A 21,946-nucleotide genomic window follows, 5' to 3' on the forward strand; every position below is an offset into this window, starting at 1 on the left:
GAACATTAACAGATACCAGCTCCTCAACTTTACCGATTAAAATCTAGTGACCGTGCTGTCAACTAAAGCAGACATCCATAGACCGGATAAGGATATTCAATTTGCATGAAGATAGTTTCGATTGTAGATGCAATCTTTAAAGTTAATAGCAACCTCCTCACATTCTTATTTCTGATTTAAAATGCACAACAGTGCATTATATTAGGCTACAATTTAAATAGACATTTTAAACACTAATTCTCTCGTTTTCTACTGTACCTCGCGAACTCCAAAGTAAAGGCGCATTCTTCCGGCTATTGCCCAAAAGCCTCTTGTTCTGATATAACGACTATATAATATAATACAACAATACAATATAACGACTTGAGTTATTTGCTGTTTACATCGGAATTGACGTCCACAGTGTTATGGACCCATTTGTCTGCAACACAACGTGGCCTACAACATTTTTTTTAGAAATACAGAAATAGCTTTACTATGCTGACGAATGCGCAACATGCGAGAATTTCCCCAAACTCTCGGATGTGCATTAAAACTTATCTTTTCAGTAGTCATTTCCAACTTTTCACGCTGATGGTGCTCAAAATGCAACACTACCGTGTTCAAAGCAGGATCTATCTATCTAGATCCTATAGCAATGTATGGTTGGGGAAGGCATAGAAAAGTTGGAGAACCTGTGGCCTAAAACAGTGTTGGTGGTTGCAGGGTAGATTTGAAGTGAAATGGGTCGCGTCATTTTTAAAAAGTGGGTCGCCAGAAAAAAAGTTTGGGAAACACTGCTCTAAAGAGCTGGGTCTTCAGGAGTTTTTTGAAAATGGAGAGGGATGTCCCTGCCCTTGTAGGAACTGGCAGTGTGTTCCACCAACGAGGAACAACAGATGAGAACAGTTTGGATTGGCCTGAGCGTACCGGAGGTAGAGCTAGACGTCGTTCGTCTGAGGAGTGCAGCGGTCTGGAGGTAGCGTATGTCTGTATGAGGGCATTCAAGTAGGTGGGAGCAGAACCGGAGACTACTTTGTGGGCAAGCGTTAGAGCCTTGAATTTGATGCGGGCCGCCATAGGTAGCCAATGTAGCTGGATGAGTAGCGGGGTAACATGTGCCCTTGGGTTGGTTGTAGACCAGGCGCGCCGCCGCGTTCTGGATCATCTGAAGTGGTTTCACTGCGCAGGCTGGGAGACCTGTCAGGAGGGCGTTGCAGTAGTCGAGTCGTGAGATGACTATTGCCTGAACCAGAAATTGGGTAGCATCTTGAGTTAAGTAAGTCCTGATTTTCCGTATGTTGTAGAGTGCGAAACGGCATGACCGGGCGACTTTGGGTGGCGTGTTCCTTTACGCATTTTCCTTATTACAGGCGTCAATGACAACAACACTTAACATAGTCACTCACATGATTTCGGTTTTGATTTTCTAATAGGAGTAAGTGTGTCAAGACGCATGTCATGATTTGGGAATATTTGATCGCTGTTTTGCTATACAGCATCTTTCACATAATGAATGTACACTCTAGAAAGTGAAAGTAGGTCTACTATGCGCTCCGTGTTCAATAGTCCCGCACCATTCACGCCGCTCCATTATTAGATTAATGTTATCAGACAGCGCTGTAAAATGTGTGTGGGAATTTCTCGCATTATGATGGCTATAGTTGCGGGACTTAAATAAACAAATAAATTATGCACCTGCAATCCTGTGCTGAAATTTAGGCCCTACAGACTCAGAAACAGCTTCATCCCCAGGGCCATAACCATGTTGAAACAAAAACGAATCACCTGTTGTCAGTGGATTAATGAGTTACTTTGACCATACTTACAAACACAGCTCCTTTCAGTAAGTCAGGCACAGTCATAGCGATGAAGCCCTAAAACGTGTGCAGACAAAAGTTTAAGTTACCTGTAATAATTAAATTCCCTTGAATCAAGTCAGAACATTTGGGGCCCTATCTTGCACCCTGGCGCATGGCGTAAAACTCGTTTTCCACCCGGCGCAAAGTTTATTTTCTTATTTTGTATGTTTATTTTTTAAACAATGCACCCAGGGGTGTGGCAATTAACAACCTAGGGAGTGGCGCATTGTTTAAAAATCGCTATTGTACACCACCTAAAACGCATTACGCCTGGTTAGAAGTCTATGGCAAGTTGTTTATGTTATTTTAAGAGCGCATTGTCATACAGTCATATTGGCGGGTGCACAACGCACCATACTTCTATCCTCCATGAATGCGCACCAGCGCACATCCATGCAAAACATTACCCGAACATTACCCAATTAGGCTACAATGGAAAACAAAATTAGAATAAAGATATTACGAAATACATCTCACAATGCATTTGCAAATTGGTAATGATGGTTAAAAGTGATTAGGCGAGAGCACAGCTGAAGACGCACCATCACGAGATATAAGCAACTCCTCTGCAGGATAAACGTTGTTTTATTCAGTCATTTGAGCAATATTAGGGTAAGTGTTGCTTTTTCCAGCCTATGTTTTTGATGGTAACTCATTGTCAGTCAATAGTGAAAGTAACTTACTGCGTATAACGGTCTTGTCGTTGACTGACACCATGGTGAAGTTAGTTTCACTTTGCCAATAGGCCCTTATAGGGCTGGGCGATATAAACGGTATAAGCGGTATGCGATAAAAATTTGGCCAACGATAGAGATTTTTGTTATACCGGCATATTGCGATAGGTCATTATGTCATCAAATTGCAACACGCTTGGCCTGCTGGGACCGGCAACAACCACGAGGAGGCCACAGGTGTGGAAAACCCCTTGAGGATCAATAAAGTATCTATCTATCTATCTATCTATCTATCCATCCATCAAAAATGGCTGCGAGAGGTGAAGGTATTGTAACGATTTGATAGCGACACAGACAGTTGTCCAATCAACAGGTTTATTAGCTGAGAACGAGAACAGGGACACAGACCCAGAACACAATACACATGGAGCAGGTCAAGTACACACACACGCTACACATACAGGGGTGGACGCAACCCCCCACACAAAAAGGATCACACACGAGGGAGAACTAAAAGGGAAACATGTCACAATAAAGACGCTAACTTTAGACTTATAATTTAGGAGAAATACAGACATAAACCCCCAAATGTTGGCCCCCGTATCCCAGCATGCCCTGCGTGGGAGAACGCTAACAATGTCTTGTGTGCCGACGTTACAGTATGGATGAGGAGGAGCTCGTAAAAAAGACTGATGCAACGTCCATAATATGGACATGGTTTGGATTTAAAGTGTCGGATAGTGAGCAGAAAACCATAATCTGCAAAATATGCCGGTCAACAGTGACAGCAAAGAGAGGTAACACAAGCAATCTGTTCTACCATCTGAAATCAAAACACGTTGTCGAATATGAGGAAAGCCAACGAATGCGTAGAGCTGTTCCTCAAAAACCAAGTCAGTCCTAAGAAAAGTAAGGGAAAGGAGTATTTTGCACTGGAATGATGTTTCACTTTAAAATTGACATTGCCTTGTTTTAAATGTATACTGCTTGGAAGTTAAAGTTTTATAATGTTCTCTATAATTGCAGTTTTGCACAATACATTTTAAATAAGTAACAATCTTGACTATTTTATGCAAGAACCTGCTAGACCTATATTGAAATTCACACACCAAATTATACCGCAATATATACCGTTTACCGTCTGTGTCCCAAATTATACCGCAATATGAATTTTAGGCCATATCGCCCACCCCTAGGCCCTTACACACTGCCAAAATCCCCGCAAAATTATGTACCAGATTCGCGGAACGCCTGTCCTTTTCACATAGACCGAGGCGGAACGGCGGGACGAAGTGTCTCACCAAATTTACTACCAAGCACCCTAGACATTTTGCCGAGAAAATTCGTTCCGGCACCAGTGTGAATGCGTTAAGGCGGAAAGGGGAATCTGGGCGGGCATTTTGATGATGTTACATCATGTCCAGCCCACAAATCTGACAAATCTTGCAAATCTGCCTGATCAAAAGCAGCAATAGCAGAGACAGCACATTATGACAATCTTTAAATTCACAAAGTCTCCAGTCATTTAACGCCTGCTAGTGTTGACTGTAGCTCGGTATGCAATCGGTTGCCATAATAGGCCATCCTAAAATCTAGCGATAAAACAAAGCATGAACTCATGAGCGTCTGTCATATATGTATATCCTCTGATTTTAATGTTTACAGATATCTAGGCGATATTTGTAACATTTTTTTTTTATTTAGCCCGTTATAAAATCATGTAGCCTATTGAACAATTTAAACACATTGTGAAACCTAAACCCCAAAGTTGGAGACATGCATAGGCTATAGACATTGCTGCAAATTTAAAACCGGATTACTCTGGAATGGCTAACTGAACAGGGGAATGCTTTACACCTTTGTGTTCATTAAGGTCTGCTGTTTATTCTGATATATGGTTTGTCATGTGTTAAGGGAAAGTTCGTGAAGTATTCCACCCCGAGATGAATGGGTAGAGAGACGGGCGCAGAATGTAATATGATTAAATTAAAGTTACTTTTCTCACGAACTGTTTTCCATAACAACTAGCGATTAACATAGTTTAAAAGCTGAGAAAAAGCGCTCGACGTTTGATAACGAAAACACTCCCAATGTGGACTGGACATCCTACTAAATTTGAATAAGCTTTTGACGAGTGACGATGCGCTTTAGACTGTCATTATAGGGCCCCTGATGTTAAAGCAACACTTTCCCTCTGTCGCACGCACGCTATTTGTTTATCCAGCACCGGCTTTGCAAATAACGATGTCCACAGACAAGGTAGAATATTTTGCATGACTTATAAAAGTACGATGTATTGCGACATCAGATGCAAGTCAAATTTGTAGTTTCTTATGTCTCATTCCATCGAACTACAGATCCGCTACCCGATCTGGCAAACTTACATAGTGCGGTTATAGCCGATAGAGGGCCGCGAAGCGAATGCAGAATTGCCGTTCACCCTGTTACGAGTTGGTGAACCACTGAAACGATTTTGGAAACATTATTTTAAGGTATAAAAAAACTCTTTGGTGTTGCTTTAACATTTAAAAATTGTAATGACTTTACAACAAATCTGCTCTGTGTGCTCACTAATTTAAAGGGGTGATAGAATGCAAAACTGAGTTTACCTTGGCATAGTTGAATAACGGCAGTTTGGTATGTAAAATAAACATACAGGGAACCTCAAAATCTTATCTTCACTTCCTTTGTATGGAAATCTCAGCGGCTGCACCTTATTTGGCTCTGGTCTGTACCTTTGTAACGCCCCGAAATTTACATACACACCAGCCCACTTCCAGCTTTACGCAGTTCCTTCACCGGAAGTTAGATGACTTCGGTAGGCTAGATGGTCAAACACGGCCATATTCGCAGATACATCATATGTTTGCTTTTAAATGCTTGGATTTTGTGAAACTTTTGTGAAGCGAGAAATGCCAGTACAGAATATGTAGGCTCTTACTTTACAGTCAGAAACAGTTAAAGGTGCTCTAAGCGATGTTGGGCAACGTCACTTCCTGTTGATGTTCAAACACAACAGAGGGCTAGTTCACTACTCCCTCCCTCTGAAGTGAGCAGTCATTGGCTGCAAGGTAATTAATTATTCATGTGGATGTCCGGAAAACCATGAGGGGGTGCTAAATCTGCCAAAACGGACTGTTTTATTCTCCACTCGGCTTGTGAAAGAACATCTGAGCATTTCTTGGACTGACCTAAGTTGCATAGCTTCTGTGTGAACACCACAGAACAAGGTCAAATGCTCTGTTCATTCATTCCATCACCCCTTTAATCACTAATCTAAAACAACAAACACATAGTTTTAATTATAATAGTAATCATGGGGAAGAACAAGGTGTGTGTATGTGTGTGTGTGCAGGAGTGTCCTGGTTTGGCAGCCACTTACACGGCGCTGCAGCAGGTCCAGCACAAAATTCTGCAGGGCTGTCTGGAGCCTGGCCCCTGCTCCTCTAAGGTAGTATGACCTGTGTCCTGACACATGGGCTAGACGTCTGAAAAAAACAAGAGGTCATCTTATAGTCATTTGTTATTGGGGAAGCCATGGCCTACTGGTAAGGCCTCGGGCTTGTAACCGAAGGGTTGCTGGTTCGATCCCCGACCAGTAGGAAAAATGTGGGCGGGGGAAGTGGTTGAGCACTGCTCTCCCATGCCCACATCCAGGGCTGAAGCGCCCTTGAGCAAGGCACCTAATCCCTCACTGCTCCCCGAGCGCCGCTGTAGCAGGCAGCTCACTGCTCCGGGTCAGTGTGTGCTTCACCTCACTGTGTGTGTTTCACTAATTCACGGATTGGGATAAATGCAGAGACCAAATTTCTCTCACGGGATCAAAAGAGTATATATACTTATACTTAGTCGTCGTCATCGTCATCATCATCATCATCATCACAGATAAAATCACATTACAAGGCTTAAAATACATCTGGGCGGCCACACTTGGGTCTGAGTGCCCATTGCGACCCAGGTTCGAGTCCAACCCATGGTTGTTTCCCAATCCCACCCCTTGTCTCTCTCCCGCTCGATGTAATCAGTGAATTAACTTTCCAGACAGTCTTTAAGGCCCAAGTATACTTCTGCTGATACGGCTATTACTGTATGTATGGTAATGCGGTCATGCATATCTGCGTATCAAAGTATGCTCCCGTCACACAGTCAAAGTATGCTCCCGTCACACAGTCAAAGTATGCTCCTGTCACACAGTCTCTGCACCGCACAAATCTACGGCAAAAATGGCTATTTTCAGTCAAAGTCAAAATAGATCACATGTGCATGCATTTCTGTGAAAACGAATATAGAACTGGACATATCTGTGCTTGCTTTGACATGCATTGTTAATTAAATGATAACAAAAAACAAATTTATTTCACAAGAAGTTGTGAGTATTGCTCATCAGCTCTTTAGCAGCCCATACAAAATGATCAAACATCATTCTATATTTTGAGGTATAGATTTGCAGTGCTTATCCTGTTTGTGAAACTACCCACATTTACTCAGTTACCGTATCAGTTGAACAACAAAAAGCACTTCTACTTCTACTGTTGATTACAAGCAGCATCAGATAATACTAACATGCATCTAAAGCCAAGAGTTGCTGAAAATGCTGACATTTTTTAATGCAAATAAAAATTGCATGTGCAAAGCAAAGCAATATATTTTTGACATTGAGACAGTTAATCATTGACATCATTGAATCATCAGATTAAACTAAAACAACATTATATTGAGCATGGGTGGTGGTGAGATAAACTGAAAATTATAGAAGATTTTTTTTACCTTTGCCTGATGATGCCCAAAGACTCGCCAACCTCTAGATGACCTCTGACTTTAAAATCAAATTCTAAACAGAAAGCCACAACATATTATGCATGACAAATATAGGGTTGACATGATTTGCTTATCATAGCATTTTTTTTATTCATATTTTACAAAGCATCACAACTTTTTCAGAATTTGGGTTGTATTCAACACAGGTAAGTTCAGTTGAGGCATTAAGGATATGAGAATGTGTAGAAAGAATGTTGTTTTTAATTCCCCAAGGCACTTTCTAACTGGGACCAGCATCATTCAGTTGAGTGGTTTTCAGTCCAAAATGGCGGCCACATTTGTTGCTATGGAAAATACATTTGAGTTTCGCCTTGATACTCTTTGGAAACAATGTTATGCTATGCCAGGTAGTTGCCAATTACCAATTTAGCTAACAATAATGTCTCATTGTGATTCCACACACAACCAATTTCGACTGGTATTTTCTTATAATAGGCCCAAGTGCCCACGGGGACCCAGGTTCAAATCCGTTCTGCGGTCATTTCCCGATCTCATCTCCATCCCTCTCTCCCACTTCATGTCCAAATAAAGGCATGAAGCCCCAAAAATATACTTTAAAAAAAGGATGCAATGATGAAGCTAATAAACTGGCACAGTTCATTTTCAGATTCTTTGATGCCAAATCGACAGTAAGGCAGGTTACCTCTGAACTCTACCACTACCACAGGTTTGCTGAGGGATCTTACCTGGCTTTTGGCCAACAAGCTCCACCATCCTTGCTTGGCTCTCATCCCCAACTGGCTAAAGGCCAAAAGACACATAGAAACACAAGTATACTGCAAGATAGATTATCCTAACATAAGACGTTTCCGGACATAACAGTTCAAGGAACATAGTTCTACCAACTCCTAACTGGTGAGGCTAGCTCTACAACTACACAGCCAACAAAAGTTCTCTCAAAACGTTGCGTTGCTTTGCTCGTGTGCATTGCTCGCGTCGCTTGCGGTCAGGACACTCCAATTGAAAACAAAGGAATTAAACTAATTTTATCGCTAATGTTTGCTTGCATCGCATCTAGTTAGGACATGGTGTTAGACGCCACCAATTGGACTAATTTAACATGAAATTTTCCTTTTAAATGTATTTTCTTTTTTACTTTTTATTATTTGTTAATTTGTTTGTTGTATGTCTTGGTGTCACGGGTACGCTGGTGACTACACTGCTCCGTCCGGCATTTTTTGTCCTGTGTGTTAATGTCTTGTATGTGGAGTGCTCTGTACATAGAAAAATGCGCTATATAAATAAAAGTGACTTGACTTGACATTTGGGTTCTCAATTCCCCAAACATTTTCAAAGTGCATAGATACAGCTCTAGCCCCCCGACACAGTATGGCATTCAAATGTTACATTTTTTGGACGATCTGATGTTGATGCCTAGATTTTATTTTTTGCAGTGTATGCAAAGTGTGAACTTGTTAGATACTTTGTAATGCTCAGGGAATGTCATGCATACATGTCTGTATGTGTTGAACAAATGTAATATGTCTACACTGCAAAAACTGCTTATCTAATAAGTGTTTTTAATCTCATATCAAGCTCAAAAAATCTAGTTGGTATTGTTTTCAGTATAAAGAGACTTACGTAGTGCTTTCTTGTAAAATCATTTGACTTAATTTAATAAGAGTTTGACTTACAGCAGGGAAAATAAGTTGTAAGAAAAACCTTTTTATAGCCCATCAATATGTACTAACCCAGCTTATATTCATTTGCACAGATATGAGGGATAATTACTCTCTAACTACTTACAGATTCCAGCGCGTTCCTTGCTATTCCTTGCCTTGTGTACTGCTTTTTCTTAGCATGTTCAATACTTTTTTCCTGTGCCATTCCACTTTTTTACTCATAACTCTACTTATGGGCAATAATGGTTGGGGTTTTTTATGTGTGGATTACCTAAGTTAATACTATGTCTGGTGAAAATTTCATGCAAATAAACTCACTGGAAGTATACTGAAAAAAACTGATTTCCCTTATTACTTATTTCCCCCACTGTAAGTAAATTTGGTCAGATTACAGTCACTATTTTTTTGCATTTCAGTCTTATAATCGGCCGCTTTGATTGAGGGCTTTTCACTGATTCTTCATCTGTCAGCAGTGTGTGCAAAACCTGCTTCTTTGAGAATTAGGTCTATGATACTTTCACCCATTAATAAAATCCATCGTGACACTTAAACTTTCAGGTTTTAATACATAAATCGACCTCGTCTTCACTTTAGAAGTGCAAACTTTATGCCACACTTTTCACTATGTTTGCAAAGTGTCAGGGCATCAAAGCAAGCTACCAAACTTCCTTGCACAAACATGCGCAGATCGTATTTAATATTCCGAAAGGGGGTGTTATTCCAGTTTTTAGTATTCCAAATATGACCTTATTCGGGTTATGGCATCTGGAATAGGGTGCTTATATGAATCATGCGCAATCCGAGTATTGCCATTATTCTGAATAAAACCGGAATATGGTGTGCTGCATGGATATGTAGTCAATATGCTACCCAACTCCTGATACAAGCCATGGTCATCTTGTGAATCGATTATTTTAACACCCTCCTCACGGGCCTCTCAGCCTGCACAGTGAAACCCTTTCAGATGATCCAGAATGCGGCGCCTTGTCTTCCATCAACCCAAAAGGGCACCTGTTACCCAACTTCTCAGGGAGCTCCACTGTAGCCACCACATTAAATTCAAATCACAGTAGTCTCCGGTTCTGCACCCACTTATTTAAATGCCCTTATACAGGCATATGTTACTTTCTGACTGTTGCGTTCCTCTAATGAACAACGTCTGGCTCTGCCACCCGTATGCTCAGGGTAATCCAAACTTTGCTTTTCTGCTGTTCCCTTTAGGTGGAACGCACTACCCTACCAGAGCAGGAGCGTCTCTCTCTACCTTCAAAAAACTCCTGAAGACCCAGCTTTTTAGAGAGTACCTCCTCTCCTAGCACTACCAACAACTGGATATGCTATATCTAACACTTACCTCTTGACTATCCCCCTTCTAGAACGGTCACTTGATTCTATGTGAGTAGTACTTATTGCTGCACTAACCCGTCTTTGTCACACTATACCTTGATTGTTTCCTTTTTTTGTAAGTCGCTTTGGATAAAAGTGTCAGCTAAATGACTAAATGTTTAAAAAATGTAATGAGCATGCTCTTACCACGTCTGGATGGGTCCGGTTGGGCAGCCTCAGGGCCTGCCGGTAGTGAACCTCCTCCAGCTCAGTCTCCTGCAGCAACAGCTTACTGAGTGTCACTCTCACGTTCCGTCCTTCTTCTCGTGCTCTCCTATACGCCACTGACTGAAAACAAATATAACCAGTGTCCAGAGGAGTCTTTCCTCAGTTTACTGCTACACATATATGTAGTTGTAATCACAAGATAACAAAATGTTCTCATTAACAGTACTTACATCAGACAGAGTTGTCTTGTCATGCTGTTCCTAAAAAAAATAAAAAAAACACACTTTAAAATGTTCAATGTTGTCTGCAAATACCTGCAGGTGATGTGATTATTCATGATGAGGAGCCACATGTATCAACGGTGCTTACTCAAATAAAATCATGCTGAGCTCATTTCCAGGGCTAAAAATTCATTTTTAAAAATGGGGGGAAATTCCCCCCTTCAGTGCTTCCCATAAAGGGGATTAATACAGTTTGGAGGGGGGGGCATACTTTTTACAAACTGAAATTGATTAAGAACAAAGTCCTCGATGTTAAGCATTTTCCTTATTACAGGCGTCAATGAGAACAACACTTAACATAGTCCTCACTTACATGATTTCTGATGTTTTGTGTTGTGACAACTCATGTCCTGATAAATTTGGTAATATTTCACGTAATTAATGTGAACTCTTCTAGAAAGTGAAAGTAGGACTACTATGCGCTCCGTGTCTGTCTGTTCATGTCCGCAATCGATTATAACATTCCTCAAATGGAGAACACATCCATGTTCTCTCGCGTCTCATGGCCACTCTAGGCTATGTCATGCTTCTGTGTTTGCAAAATTCCTGATCGCTAAACTTTTGTTTTCCTTTCCTGTCGGTTAGCAGTTGATGTAGAAGCACCTAGCATAATTTGACTTCACCGGTGACAAATCCTGTTGAGAGAGAGAGAGAAAGAGAGAAAAAGAGGGAGAGAGGTACCCCTCAAAGTGGTCCTGAGCATGTGTGTGTCTCTGCATGGGGCTACATTCAATTGAAGTCAGAAGTTGGTCTGTCCAGTCAATAGTCCCGCATTCACGCTCCATTATTAGATTAACGTTATCAGACAGCGCTGTAAAATGTGTGCGGGAATTTCTCACATTATGAGGGCTAGAGTTGTGGGACTTAAATAAATGATGCGCAATACCAGCGCTGAAATTTAGGCTAGCTTTCATTCAGCCAGCTTTCATTCCAATCAGATCTCCATTAAAGAAGCACTATGCAACAATTATAGCAGAAATGACCTTAATTATGCGGGGTCGTTCTGATGGTTCTACAACTTTCTGGGTCGTTTGGTGGGTGCTTCGTCTCCCCCTATCGCTTCTCCATGGAAAAAACGAATATGCAGCATTCTGGAGCCGGTCCGGGTAAATGAAGATGTGACTCAACGGAAGTATCCAATCGCGCCTCGAAAATGTAGTCAGATTGTAGTTTCGAAAACGACTGCAAAACGGACGCCGACTTGGCTTTGTTGCTGTTGAAATTATAAGTAGCCTACCCTTGGGTGAACTTCGTCTTTGTAATGTGGTTTGATAGTCTCTTGAACAATGTGTTTGCTCGACCGTTTTATTGTGAGCCCTGTATTTAGCTTGGTTTCTTGATGGCTAGATCGCCAGCTAGTGGGGGTTTAGCGTAGCAATCACTTGCTACCGAAGCTGCAGGGGGAGCTGTGTAGTGAAAAATGCGAGCCCAAATCCGGCGAAAACTCAGAAACAGCGAAGGAATAACCAGACCTGCATAGTGCTTCTTTAAGAGCTTTATTTGATTTGTATACCATTTGCTACATTTATTTGATTGCTTACTGTAGTAGTTGATTGGAAATGGAGGGCAATTTTGGCAGAGGGCAAAAAAGGTGTTTTCAACCAAGAGGGGGCTGAAATCAATTTTTTTAATTGTAAATGTTTATTTTGGTGTTCCCACAACACCTGTAACTACATGCATTTATTTATTTATGCTCCTGCGTTTTGGTGTCCTGGAAATCGTTGACCAAATAATTTCAGAAAGTTGACAAGAAAAAAAAAAACGGTGGTCATAATGAATTTATATTACAGAAATGTCAGTTTCCTGAGCCTTTAATGTTTCAGTCTGGTTCAGTAAACACCATCACAGTCATGGGAGAGACTGCTGACTTGACATTTGTCCAAAAGACACTTGTTGACACAAGAGGGTAAGCCACAGAGGGTAAGCCACAGAAGGTCATTGCTGAAAGGGCAGGCTGTTCACAAAGTGTTGCATCAAAGCATATTCAAGGAAAGTTGACTGGAAATGAACATTGAATGACCACAGCCTTGAGTGGATTGCCAGCAAAGGAGTCACAAGGAGTGGAGTCAAGAGCCACCACGAACAGTTGTGTCCAGACAATTGGCTACAAGTGTCTCATTCCTAGTGTTAAGCCACTCCTGAACCAGAGATGATGTTAAAAGCATATTACCTGGATTAAGGATAAAAAGAACTGGACCATTGCTCAGTCACTCAGTCACTTCCAAGGTGGTCCAAAGCAATGACGAAAGTAAGGGCCCTATCATGACAGTCAAAAGCGCATCGTCACTCGTCAAAGGCTTATTCAAATTTAGTAGGATGTGTCCTGTCCACATTGGGAGGGTTTTCGTTATCAAACGTTGAGCGCATGGCACAACAAGGTGTTCCCTTTAACGGCGCAAAGCGCTATGCCAAATAAATGCACCGGTATTTTGACATTCAACGGCGGATTTGAAGGAGGCTGCTTGCGAGACCGTATGGAATAGTCATTCCACTAAACCATGCTTTACTAAAACCTAGCATAGCCTTCACGCATTTGCACTCTATTATTTGAACTCATTGGCAAAGTGAAACTAACTTCATCATGGTGTCAGTCAACGACAAGACAGTTATATCAAAGTCCTTTTAGGCAAGTCCCTCCACTCGGCGGCCATATACCAACGTTTTATGGGCACTCATCGGGCACAGTCTTTGGGTCGAACTGCGCGTGCGCAAGGCTTCACGACACCGATCTTGCTCCAGCGGCGAGATCACAACACATGATTGGCACGATGTCTTCACAACACACCATATGATTGGCTCAGTGTATTCACATGTCGACGTTTTGCCGAGGAAGGGGTGGGATATGTGTAGACAACGGCCATATTGGCGTGACAAACTAGCCCCATGCATTTCTATGGAGTATTTTTTGAGTACTGTGTCTCCACATTAGAAAGTCTCTGGTTATATGCAGTTACTTTCACTATTGATTGACAATGGGTTATCATCGAAAACATAGGTTGGAAAAAGCAACACTTACCCTAATATTGCTCAAATGACTAAATAAAACAGCATTTATCCTGCAGAGGAGTTGCTTATATCTCGTGACCGTGCGTCTTCAGCTGTGCTCCATACGTGTCTCTCGCCTCTCCCCTAATCACTTTTAACCGTCATTACCAATTTGCAAATGATGGTGAATAACTACTCATCATGATATGTACAGTATTTCGTAAAATCTTTATTCTAATTATGTTTCCTATTGTAATTGTGCAATTTGTAATGTTTTGCTTGGACGTGTGCTGGTGTGCGTTCATGGATGATAGGTGCACCCGCCAATATGACTGTTGACAATGCGCTCTTAAAATAACATATAAACAACTCGCCATAGACTTCTGACCAGGTGTACAACACTCCCAAAGTTGTTAATTGCCACACCCCTGGGCGCATTGTTTAAAAATTAAACGTGCAAAATAAGGAATTAAACTTTGCGCCGGGTGGAAAACGAGTTTTACGCCATGCGCTAGGGTGCAAAATACAGCCCTAAATGTTTGATTTCATTTGGAAATCAGAGTCTGGAAGAAAAGTGGAGAGGCACAGAAGCACATGGCCTGCACCCATGCTAAAAAAATCTAGAGGAAACACTGCTAATTGCCATACTTTCCTTTAATTCCATGAAGGTTTCCAACTTGGAATATTTCCAACTTGGAATATTTCCAAAATTCTCCATCTTAACATCCCATGGAAAGTTTATAGAAAGTTTCCGGAAATATTCCTCACCTTTGCAACCCTAGCAGTGCCACAGGCTGATTGCTTCCATACCACGCCACGTTGATGCAGTTATTTGTGCAAAAGGAGTCCGAAGTATTAAGTGCATAAATATTTCAAATTAGTAAATGACTTTTAAGGAGGTCGACATTTCTGTAATACAACCTCTTTATTCTAATATTTTGAGATATTGATTTTTGATTTTCATGAGCTATAAGCCGTAATCATAAATATTAAAACAAATATGGCTTGGAATATTTCACTTTATGTAATGTAACGAATCTAGAATATATGTATCACTTTTTGAAATAAATTACAGAAAATTACTTTTTTACATTTTTTCACAATATTCAATTTTTTTTTAGATGCACCCATATATGGAATGAACTTTCTTAGTGATATTGACCATGTGAGTTATTGATACATGTGCACTATAAGTAATACTGGTGCAATTCTTGTTTTTCTTGCTTATAAAAATTGGGACCTAAAAAGACAGCCCGTGCTGTTTCCCTTAAACTAGTGAGGTACAAGACTTAAACTACCTCAGTGTTGTGACCATCTGTACTCTATTCACATATAGACACACAAACATCTGCATGATCTGACCACAAGTGTCTTGACAGCAGCGCTTATCCTTCTCTTCTGTTCCTCCAGCGATGCAATTCTTTTACGAACATCTTGCAATCTTCGCCACACTGCCACCTGCACAACAGAAACACAACACAATCAATGATATACTATTCAATGCTAATCAATGGTATTCCATCCATCCGTGAGCCGGTGCTGCGCTTCACTGTCTGGTTGAGGGGATTTCTCGGGACAGCTGGACCTAGGCTACTCTGCGAGGGATCTGCCGTGGCCACCGAGCTGTTGCTGACCTGTCATGCCTGGAGTCTGGATTGAGCAGACTAGCGTTGACGTTGGGGAACTCTGCATTCTCACGGAGCAACAAACTGTCACCGAGTTGCTGATCTACACAGGATCGCCCGCGACTTCGGACTGTTGTGCTTCCAGTGATCTCCAGACTAACAAGGCCTAACGTTAACGTTATCTCCAGACTGCCAGTGAAGGGGGCGGGGGGGCTACAGGATGGGGGGGGGAAAATCACGAAAAATCATGGACTCACTGGCTATTATTACACCTACAAATGAGATGCAACACATTCCCCCGATGTCGAAATGCAAGTGGTTGGACTATTAGCCTATAACAGACAAACAAATCAACCACACAGTTTCATTTCAAAGCTGGCAGCGCCTAGGCTACGGATCCTTCAAGGGAACTGTTCTGTGTTGTCTGCAGCTGTCTGCGTCTTGAGCTAACGTAGCCCTGTCAACGGGAGCTACTCTGATTTTCAAGTGAAATCTGGATTACTATTTTTTTCATTTCATTTCATTCATCAATGTTGTCTCCGGGTGGAACATTCGGTTGTCAAGACGGAGCCAAACGTTCCGCTGTCTTAAGAGCGCTCCAGCCAAGTCCACCTTCTAGTCTAGTCATGGGGAAGTTTAGTTTGAATTTGGGATTTTCTGTCTCTTGTTTTGTATTACATAATTTTGTATTTCTTTATTTATTTCATTTAATATAGTTTATTTCGTCAAATAGAATTATTTGGGTTTCTTTGAAAGTGTTTTATTATTTCACAGTCTTAATTGATTTAGTCATTTCCCCTTTGTGTTAATTATGGTTTTGGTCACTAGTATTTAAGCTTGCCCTTTGTCAGTGTGAGAGACAGTGGTTAGGGTATCTTGTGTTTTGTTTGCTTAAGTTTAGTTCTGCTTAAGTTCCCTTATTTTGGGCCCAGAACCTCCATGTTATTTTGTCAGATTAATTTTGAAAAATAAATTCTCTTTTTGGTCAACCTTTTGCCTCTGCGTCCCATGCCGACTGCTTGATCCCTCACAGTTTTTATAAATGACAGGCTATCTAACTAATCTTACATCAAACTTGGATGAAACTCTGAGGGAGTTTCTGCATGGACAACTAGAAAGCATGGAGAGAAGAAAGATGAGGACAGAACAGCTGAACTGAATTGTCAGCTGAACTGAACGTCAGCTCAGCTGGCTACAGGGATGATAGTAGAATAAAATGCTGAGCCTGAACTTTTTTCCCTGGGAGGTAAGTGGGCCCCTTAACCAAGATAAGCCCAAGACTGTTACATTTCAAAAATATTGGTCTGTAAGTTTGTTGATGGGGATAGAGTTCGCTAAATATTTTCGAAAGGAAACTGAAACTGAAGTCAAACAAGTGTATTATTCCTACAAAACAACTACTAGATACAATGTAGACCATTTTGTGACATTGTTTCAGTGAGTAAAGATTCATTTTGGAATCTAAGAAGACACATTTTGCTACGGAGAGCAAAGAAAAACGTGAGCAATTTGAATGCTTCATATGAAGTAGAAGGCTGAAAGTAAAACTTGGATGCTACCTGTATGCTTTAGGCAATTAATCCCACTGATCCCTTTAGTTTTAAGCTTATGTGTATTGACATTGCCTATAGCTTGTTGGTTGATGCACTATTGGTGTTGCATTTTAAAATAAATGTTCTATGAATGCAATTGCCATTGCTCTTAGTATTTTGGGATTTAACTTTTCTGTTTAAGGTGACAATTCGGCTTGTATTTATTTCTCCCTCTTTTAAACTGGAGCGAGCTTGGAGCGATTTCACTCCGATTTTTTTTGGCCTTTTATGCCTTTAATTGACAGGATAGTGGAGAATGACAGGAAGTGAGTGGGAGAGAGAGTCCGGGTGGGATCCGGAAAGGACCACGGGGCGGGAAACGAACCCGGGTCGCCGGCGTTCGGTGCAGGTGCCCCAGCCAGTTGCGCCATGGCCGGGGCCACCTGACACGAATTTGAGCGGAGGAGCGGCCGAGTAAACAGCCACCTACGTGAGGTGTGTTGAATTGAATTGTTGAACAGCTGCTTGATGACTAGGGTCTAACTTGTGCCTTACGTGGCAGCACTTTTCCCCTCTAGTTTCATATAATATTTTCCTTGCGCACAAAGTGCAGAAACATGCTCCTGGTTGCCTTTGACACCAGCTTCCAAAGGGCTTTTCGTTTCTACCAATCTCCTCTATCCAAGACCAGCGCCATTTATTCTTTATAGCCTACCTTTATCCATAACTCTGGTGTCTTCCCCTGGCTTCATAAAGTGGCATTCTATGACTTTGGCTACGTTTCGCGTTGCCAGTGTGAAACACATTCGTAGTGTATGGGAAACTCAAATCAGTAGATATTTCTGAATTGTATAGTGTTTTGTTCACTTGAATTTTGGAAATGTAGAGAAATATGCTAGCCTTTTCTGCCTCCAGACCAGTTGCATCTCCTGTAGCCTAGAGGTTTTTTTTTTTTTGTAGCCTAGAAGTTATCAGACAAGAACGCACTAAACCACTTTAAACTACTTTAAACCCACTTTAAACTACTTTAGCAAAGTCCTTTGCTGCAGGTCGTGAGCAACAGGCAAACGAAAGTCACAATTGCAGTCCAATGAGATGCAGCTTTATTCTCTGCGATCATGGCAATGTTAGACGATGTCGTTGGTGGAACAAATAAGTTTGCCGACCTTGACTCAAGCGACTTGAACGCCTTCAGCTGCGTACGTGTGCCTATGTATGAACAAGACAGTTAGGCTATAAATATCGGGGTAAGTTAATATCGGGGTACAATCTGACAATAATGTCAAGAATGTCAAGTCGAGGGCAGCTGAGGTGTGGCGATGACATCATCGATACGCAAGTATGCGGCCTCGCCGTCCAAATGAACACGCAAGGACGGTGTTTTGACATTTTGTCACCCTGGGACCAGGTTTCAAAAAAGTGCATCTTCAGGCAGTGTGTTTACAGGATTCGTTTGGACGATCGGCCAAAACGATGCAAAACATGTGCGTTTAAACCAAAAAGTGTCTCTGTGTGGATGGCCCCTCAGTAAGATAACTCCGTGAGCTAGCAAGGGTAGGCTATTGCAAACTCAACCACCTTCAACTCAACACTGCGAAGACCAAGGAGATGGTGGTGGATTTCCGCAGGTCTAAGCCCGCTCTGCTACCAGTCTCCATTGATGGGGTCAATGTGGAGGTGGTAAACACCTACAAGCAGGGTTCTAAACACCCATGGGTGTTAATAAAAAAACGTACTAGCCAGTTTGGCTGGTGATGCATGAGGCATTACTTCCTTGTCCATAACTCGTCTAGGTTATGACAAATTGTATTGTTCTTTTTCCTCCGGACAGCGTCTGGTGAGCTCGAACAACAAGGCTATGGATCAGTTTACACCAGATTTGCCCTTCAATGAGACTGTGTGACATGTTCCAGCAATACTCATCACTTAAACCTCACAGATCACAGGAGAAATGTTGCTGTTGAAACCCACTATCAGAACTTAACAAGGCGACGCTGCATTTAGTTGGTATGCATTCTGACTCTGGAGCCAGCTCCCAGATGACATAAAAATGCTCAAATTACTTTTTTGACATCAGGACTCTGAACTAAACTATTTTCAGATGCCTATTTTTTTTTGCCTATTTTTATACTTAGTCCAACCAAAAAAGGTTTTGCCTAGCGTTATAGGGGTTCATCCTAGCCTGACAATACAGTTTACTCACTAGATGAGGTGAGGGAATTCAACAAACTTGTTTAAGCTTGACAAGTATATCAATAAAATCTGTTTTTTTTTTTTTTTTCAATACGCCAACATATAGCAAATTTGAGTGATAGCCATCATGTCCCCCATAGAGCATCACAGTCCCGCCCACAGGAGTTTCCAGAAGTAAGAATTCAATGCAATTTCTCCATTGACAATTCGGGCATAAGCCATAAAAACTTAACTGCACATGGTAGACTCAAAACCAGCTACGGCTGTACTAAGTGATTGTATATGATCATATAGAGGGTGAAAATTCAAGGGGCACTAACCTTGTTTTGAAATAAATGTCTTTTAATCGCGATGTCTTGGATAAGTACTTCATTACCCACAATACTGAACAATCCCACAATGATGCCTCTGATTGGTGGAAAGTCCGTTATGATCATAGTTTGAAACTTTATCAGCGAAAATTATTGACAAAGATGGCGGAGTCTTTTACTGCCTATGGCGAAAATCTTAATGTGAATAAAAACTTTCTAGACGAACATTGGTACTTGTATAAACAAGGATTGTGGTTTATATATCACACAAACTTAGTCAGGGCCAATACACCATCAAATAGAACACTGTAAATACTAGTTTAAACTAGGGCTGTCAAAATAACTGATTCATTTCGATTAATTAATTTGAGAAAAAATAACTGATTAAAAAAAATAACGCAGATTAATCGATTCCCTATGACCTTTGACCCCGAGCCGTTAGTCAGTAACAATTAGACTGTAAAATGAAGGAGAGAGATGAAAATGTGCTGCCTAGATCATTGATTGGAACATTTACTTTTAAAAAATGCCTGATGGTGTTGATAAAAATAAAGTGTTGATTAAAATAAAGTCCTCTACAATGTCTGCAGCAAGGAATTTGCATATCACCGGTGTTCGTCAACTCGAAAACATCAATGCAAAGAAATAGTGTTGACATTGAGGGGAGTGTTCATTTATTTTCATTGTGTCCCCTAGGTTATATCTGTGGCCTGAAATGCCTTGTATGTTAAAAAAAACTTCTTCCCGAAGCACTTTTGAATTTATTTCCTCAGCATATTAGGTCATATCATTAGATTATTATGGCCATTATTTGAACAGTGAAAGTAATAATAAAAGTATTTTTGAAATTTAATGTCACTAATGCTGATTATTTAATGATTCATTTGAATTTAAATATTTAAAATACTTTCACAGCAAAAATTATATATGCGATTAATTTAGATTAATTAATCACAGAGTATGTAATTAATTAGATTATTAGATTAATTTTTTTAATCGATTGACAGCCCTAGTTTAAACACTTCACTTTTCAGGTAGCCGATAGGCTAATCATTAGCCTTTCAGACATTAGAATGTCATTATAATGCTGCTAGCATTAGCCTACATGCTGCAACACAGGTATGAAATATAATGTTTTAGTGACCTTGTTGTTTCTATGAACATGAATTGTTGTTTATAGGAAACATCAACTTAGTCGAGGCATAAAAAGCCCTGTATATCCTCATTAAGTACTTAAACTTTTGAACTAGCTAGCTAGCTGATAGCACATGCAAGCTGGATGCTACCACCGGCTAGCAGCTAGACACTGCAGTAAAATGGTTAGCAAACCGTCCATGCCCCCGTAAAATCAAGAGTGTCCAAAGGGGTGAAAACCACTTTAAATCGGGTCACATTATTGACTGTTGTGTGTCCGAGGGTTAGCTTGTGGGTTTTGTAAGGGCCAGCATGAGGGACAAGACCTACAAAGTTGTGTGGTGAGTTTTGCAGGGAGGTTGGTAATGCTAGTTAACATTAGCTAGGCTACTGTAGCCTTCATACTGTACGAGTCATATCATCAATCATTAACCTAGAAATACTTCTTCGTACATTTAATGAACATTTTGTGTAATAATTCACAGCAAACTGAATATGGTGGTCCATGCACCAGTCCATGCATCAGGATGGCAGTCAGATACGAAGCATTGCACAATGTTGCTAACGTTAACGTTAACCGCTTTCACACACACACACACACACACACACACACACACGATGGTAAATATAACATTCAATACCAAAACACTATTATTTGCACGATTACTCCTGAAATAACTGCTATTAACTGCACATTCACTATATAAAATCACTGTTTGGAGGAAAGGGTTCGTGTGCTGTCGCCGGTTGGAAATGATTTTGCGCTGGTTCGTGCATTGCGTATATATATTTTCAGTGAGGCGCGGTGGTTTATGGGATGAGTAGTTCCTTCGCTCGGAAATGAAAAAAATGAAAAATAATGAAAATGAGCATGTGTATTTTTATAAACAAAGACATTTCCCTACGTTTGAGCCTTTCATTTAGACGCAATCGGAGAATTCGCCCCGTAAAACGGTTATCCAAAAAAACTCCGGCCAAAGTGATTTTTTTGGAAAACTTTGTTTATGCGTTTGGTTGTAAACTGTGGTAAACGGAGTTTTGGGCAGCCAACGTCACAGTATGCGACAGAAGTACACCAAATGTGCGACCAATGTTTACATTACATGTTCTCACGTGCGACTTTTCAGGGTTCTGATTGGTTAATGTGAGCTTGAGCTTATCGTTAGACTGCCACTGTGGTTTGGCGTGCTCATGACAGCATGTATGTACACGGGTTCGTTTAAACACATTTAAAAAAAAAAACGGTCTTGTGTAAATGCAGTTTTATTTGCAAACGTAGATGGCCAGATATTCGTTTAGGAAAATACCCTGCTTCGTGTAAACGTAGTCTAAAACTCTTTAGATACGGATTTTTCCAAAACGTCAATAGGAGAAAT

The 21,946-nt window shown here is 40.9% G+C and overlaps 1 protein-coding gene across 2 annotated transcripts in view; it reads right to left on the bottom strand.

Moving 5' to 3' along the window:
• Positions 1-21,946, bottom strand: part of sars2 (seryl-tRNA synthetase 2, mitochondrial) — a 54,208-nt gene that overhangs the window by 10,237 nt on the left and 22,025 nt on the right. The window contains exons 2-8 of one of the 2 annotated variants that reach the window (XM_076281814.1): positions 15,138-15,233; positions 10,740-10,769; positions 10,489-10,629; positions 8,020-8,074; positions 7,283-7,346; positions 5,898-6,003; positions 1,809-1,856 (exon numbers count right to left, since the gene is read on the bottom strand). In XM_076281814.1, coding sequence (XP_076137929.1) covers positions 1,809-1,856; positions 5,898-6,003; positions 7,283-7,346; positions 8,020-8,074; positions 10,489-10,629; positions 10,740-10,769; positions 15,138-15,233 — 540 coding nt within the window. The remainder of the gene's footprint in view (positions 1-1,808; positions 1,857-5,897; positions 6,004-7,282; positions 7,347-8,019; positions 8,075-10,488; positions 10,630-10,739; positions 10,770-15,137; positions 15,234-21,946) is intronic. The other variant, XM_076281816.1, reaches the window with a different exon arrangement.

Source organism: Alosa pseudoharengus, unplaced genomic scaffold (genome assembly GCF_046254945.1).
Source record: "Alosa pseudoharengus isolate Yale_2024_CS ecotype anadromous, Long Island Sound unplaced genomic scaffold, YU_APseudo_1.1 YU_APseudo_1.1_scf_13, whole genome shotgun sequence".
In the NCBI taxonomy this organism is placed as follows: Eukaryota; Metazoa; Chordata; class Actinopteri; order Clupeiformes; family Clupeidae; genus Alosa; species Alosa pseudoharengus.